The following is a 7,402-nucleotide window of genomic DNA, read 5'->3' on the forward strand; positions in this document are numbered from 1 at the left end:
TGGCACCTCCGACAGTGCAGCAATCCCTCAGGAGTGTCAGCCGAGATTTAATGTGCTCAAGTCTCTGGAGTGGGATTTGAGCCCTCAACCTTCTGACTCCGAAATGAGAGTGCCACCCATTGAACCACAGCTGACACTCAAGTCAGCTAGAGTCAGCAAGCGCGATATTGGGGTTATTGTTATCTTAAATGTGTTGGCATAGAAACTATTTTTACTTAATTTCCAGTGATGCCCATTAAATTTACGTATATTTGTTTCTGTAACTTAGGTGCGGAATCCTTTGGATTGTTTTCATGTACAATAAATGGAGAAGAAAGAGATCAAACACACAGAGCAGTATTCAGGTAAGGACCGCTCCACTTACCAAATAAAAACATAAGACCATTTGCTTTCTTAATTGCTTGCTTACCTGCATGTTGACTTTATGATTTGTGTACAAGGGCACCCAGGTCTCTCTGAAAACTAACATTTCCCAGTCCCCCACCATTTTAAAAAATTTTCTATTTTTCCTACAAGAGTGGATAACTTCACATTTCTCCACATTATATTCCATTTGCCATATTCTTGCCCATTCACTTAGCCTGTCTGTAACTCCTTGAAGTCTCTTTGTATCCTTCTCACAACTTACATTCCTACCGAGCTTTGTATCATCAGCAAACTTGGATATATTACATTTGGTCCCCTCATTTAAATCATTGATATAGATTGTGAATAGCTGAGGCCCAAGCACTGATCCTTGCAGCACCCCACTAGTTACAGCCTGCCAACCCAAAAATTACCCTTTATTCCTACTCTTTGTTTTCTGTCCATTAACCAATCCTCAATCCATGCAAGTAAATTACCCCCAATCTCATAAGCCCTAATTTTGTTTAATAACCTCTTGTGTGTCACCTTATCAAATGCCTTCTGAAAATCCAAGTACACCACATCCACTGGTTCCTCCTTATCTATTCTACTAGTTACAACCTTAAAAAACTCTTAATAAAATACAGGAGGAGACAATTTGGCCCACTGTCCCCATACCCATGCCAGTCTTCAACTACAGCTACCAACTCCAATCCCATTTCTCCTGTTTTTATCTCAAGTTACCACCGCTTTCATGAACCTTTTTTTGAGTGAGTCTCTAAAATAACAGCCTGTGCTTTCATGACAAGCCGTGATCCATGGATCAGAAACCCAGGGCCTGAAATCATCCTGTGGAGTTCCTCACGAGGCTGAAATTCAGCCGATTGCTTCTGATTTCGAAGAAGAGCAGGGGAGTTCTCCCTGGTGTCCCAGCCAAAATGTATCCCTCAACCAACATCACAAAAAACCAGATTACCTGGTCATTGTCACATTGCTGTTTGTGGGATCTTGTTGTGCGCAAATTGGCTGCTGCGTTTGGAAACAATTCTGAAATATTTAATTGGCTGTAAAACTCTTTGGGATGTCCTGAGGTCATGAAAGGCGCTACAGAAATGCAAGTTATTTCTTTGTTACTCTGCGACCTTCCCGAGCATCTAGTAGACATGGCACTACAACCATCGGCAAGAGTCCTCGTTTGTATCGGGGCTCACTGGACAGAAACCGCAACTTATGCTCAGATGAGGAGGAAACTCCAGAGCAGTGCTGAGGGAGTGCTGCACAGTTGAAGGTGCCGTCTTTTGGATGAGACGTTAAAGCGAGGCCCCCTCTGCCCTCTCAGGTGGACGTAAAAGATCCCATGGCACTATTTTGAAGAGCAAGGGAATTGTCCCCGGTGTCCTGGCCAATATTTATCCCTCAATCTACATACAAAAACAGATTATCTGGTCGTTATTACCTTGCTGTTTGTGGGAACTTGCTGCCGCATTTTCTACATTACAACAGTGACTACACTCCAAAAGTAATTCATTGGCTGCAAAGTGCTTTGAGGCATCTGGTAGTTGTGAAAGGTGCTATATAAATGCAAGTCTTTCTTTCTTTCCATCAAACTGGTTGTGCGTTTATAGTTTCGTAGTGTTGAGGATTCCGCACATCTTCTGTTGAAATTATGGTGGGTGATCGGGAGCATTCCGCGGAAACCCCACCCCGATATTTTTCCCAATATTTTTCCCAAGCCCTGTGACCATGAGCTGAATTTAGTTAGTGCAGTGCGAATATGTGCAGTGTTCCTGATTTCCAGAACAACTTGGATTATTTTATGTCGCTTCTGGAATGAGTTGCTTAAAAGGACTTGTTTGAAGAAAAGCTAGAGGGGACAACTTCCCAAATCTTTATTCAGATGAAGCTTTTGCTCAGGCTTTTAAAAATTTTAAAACAGGGAGGTTCTGTGCATTATTTTTATTAAATAAAGAGGCTGTGTGAACAAAAAAAGACATTCTGTTGTCTTGACATTTGTTTTATGTTCTCGAAATTTCGGAAAGCGCATTAAGCTCAGAGACAGAGAAAATGGATCATTTTCACTTTTGGCGGAAACGGAAAACTGGTGGTAATGAATCAACCATCCATTATACACCTCGCCCGAGTTTTCTTTCCAACGAAGTCAACGGAGAGGAAAATCGGGTGGGGTGTATAGTTCTCCACCCTGACTGTGTCAGCTGTAGCTGGGTAGGTAGCACACTCACCTAAGTCAGAAGGTTGTGGGCTCAAGTCCCACTCCACTGACTTGAACACAAAAATCTAGGCTGACATTCCAGTGCAGTGCTGAGGGAGTGCTGCACTGTAAGGTGCCGTTTTTTGGGGAGAACCCCTTTGCTCTTTGAAATAGTGTCATTGTATCTTTTACATCCACCTGAGAGAGCAGACGGGCTTCAGTGTAACGCCTCAAATGAAAATAAGAATTAGGAGCAGGAGTAAGCCCTTCGGGCCCTCGAGCCTACTCTGCCATTCAATAAGATTGTGGCTGATCTTCTAACGCCACTCCACACTCATCTAAAAGATTGCTCCTCCAACAGTGCAGCACTCCCACAGCACTGCACTGGTGTATCAGCTCAGATTTTTGTCCCACATGTCTCTTGAGTGGGCCTTGATCCCATAATCTTCTGACTCAGAGGCAAAAGTGCTACCCACTAAGCCACGACTGACACAGCCATGTCTTGGTACATAGACAATAAAGGACAGGAAGTACTTCTGATTCCTAAGTCCAAATCATTTTATCATCATCATAGGTGATCCCTCGTATCGAGGATGACTTGCTTCCACGCCAAAAAGGGATGGGTTCACCGGTGTTTCAATGAAGGACCTAATATTCCAGGTCCTGAACTACATGTTGAAGGGTGGAAGATGCCTGTGCGTGAATTTTTTTAACGTGTGGTAGCTGTTACACACCAGTCACCACAAGGGCTTGACAGAGCTAGGTCTTGTTCCAGGGGCAAGGATTAACCAAGACGACTGGAGACCAGTTCTGCTGCACGGACCTAGTGCGCACTCATATCGCAGTATGGGCTGGCCTGTGCTGCCCCAGGGCCCTCGCCTCTTCTGGCCCCAAACTCACGGCTATCCTGGGCCCCAATCGTGTCGCTCCACGATTACTCGCCACTCCTGCTCCCCAACCTCGCCACTCCTGCTGTATCTGCCCACGCTCCTCACCGACCTGGATCTTGGTGACGTCCAATCCAGTCGCCCTCTTCACTGCCGTCACCCTCCTGCACCAGCCTGGAGCAGCATGGCAGCCCTGACCAAATCTTTTATGTAAATGGTAAACTACAGTGGTCGCAGCACCGATCCTTGTGGAACAGCACATCCCACCTTCCAGCAGTCTGAGTAACTAGTTTTAAACCCTACTCTCTGTATTCTGTATTGTAGACAACTTGCTGTCCAATCTGCTATTTGTCTCCTGACTCCACGTGGTCTGACCTCAGTCATCAGTCTACCAGCATAGACATGTTGGGCCGAATGGCTTGTTTCTATGTTGTAAACACTATACAATTCTATGTAAAAATGTAAATGGTTTTGCACTGTTGTTGATATGAGCTGTAGTTTAGCAGACTGCATATATAATAAGTCAGACACTTCATATTGATGTGAACATAAGAACATAAGAAATAGGAGCAGGAGTAGGCCATATGGCCCTTCGAGCCTGCTCTGCCATTCAATAAGATCATGGTTGATCTTCGACCTCAACTCCACTTTCCTGCCTGATCCCCATATCCCTTCCTTCCCTTAATGTCCAAAAATCAGCCTTGAATATACCCAATGACTCAGCATTCACTTCGGGGTAGAGAGTTCCAAAAATTCACAACCCTCAGTGAAGAAATTCCTCTTCATCTCAGTCTTAAATGAAGATCCCTTTACCCTGAGACTGTGCCCCCTAGTTCTAGATACTCGAGCCAGGGGAAACAACCTCTCAGCATAGTGCCTTTCACGACCACCAGATTTCCCAAAGTGTTTGCGCTCAGCAAACTCTCACAAACAGCAATGTGATAATGACCAGTTAATTGAAGGATAAATATTGGCCAGGACACCGGGGATAACTCCCCTGCTCTTCTTCGAAATAGTGATCTTTTACGTCCACTTGAGAGAGCAGACAGGGCCTCGGTTTAATGGCTCATCCGAAAGACGGCACCTCCGACAGTGCAGCACTATCTCAGCACTGCACTAGGAGTGTCAGCCTGGATTTTTGTGCTCCAGTCTCTGGAGTGGGACTTGAACCCACAACCTTCTGACTCAGTCGGGTTAATTCTGGTGTTAAAATAGCAGAGAGAGAAATTTGAGATGAACTCATTAACATTTGTGTTCTTGTATCCCACAGTGTAATTTCAAGAGCCGTCTGTAATTGGGATCAAGCACAAAATGTGTAACTATTAATTGGAACTGTCAGTAGATTTGATTTGACTAATGAAACCGATAGCTAATTATACCACCCACAGACTGCAGAATTATGACTGATACCAACTGGGTCATTTTAATGTCTTAATTGGCTGTGTCACAAATGTCAGAGAGTTACTGGTTCAAATTTCACTCCAGGACTTGGCATATTATCTCAACTGACTCGAGGTCCCATCTGTCTGTTCAGTGAGATGCAAAAATATCCCCTGATATTTCATTTGCTGTTGGTGGGATCTTGCTGTGCACCAATTTACTGCCATGTTTGCCTATCTAAAAATTGTAACTATATTCCACGACTCTGTTTATAAATCGGCCCACTAGTTTATGGTGACGGAATAAATCAAGATAAATTGGCCCGCGTCCCCTGTTTTACTGCCTGCCGCTGACGACGGCAACTTCAGCTGTCGTGTTTCAGTCAGAGTCGGCTGGAGGAATGCTATTTAAAGGCGCCAGCATCAGGTAAATTTTCAGTCAGCGATTATTAAGGAAGTGGTAAGAGGGCACTTAGAAAATCATCAAATGATTAGGCAGAGTCAACATGGTTTTATGAAAGGGACATCGTATTTGACAAATGTATTCGTGTTTTTTGAGGCTGAAACTAGCAGGATAGATAAGGGGGAACCAGTGGATGAAGTATATTTAGATTTTCAAAAGACATTCGATAAGATGCCACATGAAAGGTTGTTACACAAGACGAGATCAGGAAAGTGGAGTTGAGGTTAAAGATCAGCCATGATCTTATTGAATGGCGGAGCAGGCTCGAGGGACCATATGGAACAGACAGGGCTCACTCTTACAGGTTAAGACCAGCCCCCCCCAAACAAGTTCCTGTCCCCACCCCCGAAGTACCTGAACCCCCCCCCCCCACCACCACCCCACCCAAATTCCTGTCCTCCTCACCCTGCCCATGTTCCTGAACTTCTTCCCCCGCCCCCCCTCCCGGCTCCTGTCTCCTCCCCACCCCCCCCTTCCCACCCAAGTTCCTGTCCTCCTCCCCCTGCCCATGTTCCTGAACTTCTTCCCCCATCGCCACCCCCGCCCCCGCCCCCAGGGATCCTGACCTTCTCCCCCTGCCCAAGTTCCTCCCTCACAGATTCATGACCTTCGCCCCCAACAAGTTCCTGACCTCCACCCTGCACCCCCTCCCCCTGCCCCCGGCACCATGGATGATGCATTGTGTGGGGGTCACAGACTGTTAACAGGTTTATTGGTTAGGCAGTGAATAGTTACAGTTTCGTGACTTCCAGATTTCACTTCAATGATATCACTTACCACACCCGCACTGAGCTTTCCGAGAAATCAACCAGGTGTAGGGGGAGGAGAGGGAGATCGTGGTGCAGGGGTAAAGGGGGTGGTGCTGGAAGAACGTAATCCGTCTTACCTTCTGGATCACGGTCTCGCTCTCAATCTCCGCCCTTTAGACCTGGATCACGTTCTTCCCCTATCCTCACTGTGCTCTCTTCACCACCCCCCCAACCACCCACCACCCACCAATGAGTTCCTGACCTCCTCTCCCTGAGTTCCCTCTCTCTCTCTGCCTCTCTCTGTCTCTCTGCCCCCTCACTCTATCTCTCTCCACAGTCTCTCTCTCTCTTCTCTCTCTCACCCCCCTCTCTCTCACTCTTCCCCCCCCTCCAAGTCTCTCGCTCACCCCTCTCTCTCTCACCCCAGTCTCTCTCTCTCCCACCCTCTCTCCCTCTTCCCCCCCCTCTCTACCCAGTGTCTTTATCTCTCTCTCTCTTTCTCCACCCCCCACCCCCAGTCTGTGTCTCTCTTGTCTCTCTCTCCTCCAGTCTCTTTATCTCTCTCTCTCTACTCCAGTCTCTCTCTCTCTCTCTCTCTGCCCCCTCTCTCTCTTTTCCAGTCTCTCTCTCTTTCCCAGTCTCTCTCTCTCTCTCTCTTTCCCAGTCTCTCTCTCTCTCTGTCCCCCAATCTCTCTCTCTCTCTGTCCCCCAGTCTCTCTCTCTGACCCCAGCCTTTCTCGCTCTCCCCCAGTCTGTCTCGCTCTCCCCCAGTCTCTCTCTCTCTCTCTCTCCCCCAGTCTCACCACTCTCTCTTTCCCTCTCCCCCAGTCTCTCACTCCTCCCTCTCCCCCAGTCTCTCACTCTCTCTCTCCCCAGTCTCTCTCTCTCTCTCTCTCCCCCTCTCTCCCCAGTCTCTCTCTCTCTCTCTCTACCCCCCGTCTCTCTCTCTCTCTCTCGCTCTCTCCCCCGCTCTCTCGCGCTCTCTCTCGCGCTCTCTCCCCCGCTCTCTCCCCCGCTCTCTCCCCCGCTCTCTCCCCGCTCTCTCGCCTCGCGCTCTCTCCCCCGCTCTCTCGCGCTCTCTCCCCCGCTCTCTCGCGCTCTCTCCCCCGCTCTCTCGCGCTCTCTCCCTCCGCTCTCTCGCGCTCTCTCCCTCCGCTCTCTCGCGCCGCTCTCCCTCCGCTCTCTCGCGCTCTCTCCCTCTGCTCTCTCGCGCTCTCTCCCAGTCTCTCTCGCGCTCTCTCCGTCTCTCTCTCTCTCTCTCCCCCAGTCTCTCTCTCTCTCTCCCCCCGGTCTCTCTCCCTCTCTCCCCCAGTCTCTCTCTCTGTCCCCCAGTCTCTCTCTCTCTCCCTCAGTCTCTCTCTTCCCCCCCC

General features: G+C 48.2%; 1 protein-coding gene across 1 annotated transcript in view; it reads left to right on the top strand.

The window, feature by feature from the left end:
• LOC139279636 (C-Jun-amino-terminal kinase-interacting protein 1-like) overlaps positions 1-7,402 on the top strand; it is a 260,229-nt gene that overhangs the window by 229,727 nt on the left and 23,100 nt on the right. The window contains exons 7-8 of the mRNA XM_070898745.1: positions 269-344; positions 4,712-4,731. Coding sequence (XP_070754846.1) covers positions 269-344; positions 4,712-4,731 — 96 coding nt within the window. The remainder of the gene's footprint in view (positions 1-268; positions 345-4,711; positions 4,732-7,402) is intronic.

Source organism: Pristiophorus japonicus, chromosome 14 (assembly GCF_044704955.1).
Source record: "Pristiophorus japonicus isolate sPriJap1 chromosome 14, sPriJap1.hap1, whole genome shotgun sequence".
NCBI classification, from domain to species: domain Eukaryota; kingdom Metazoa; phylum Chordata; class Chondrichthyes; family Pristiophoridae; genus Pristiophorus; species Pristiophorus japonicus.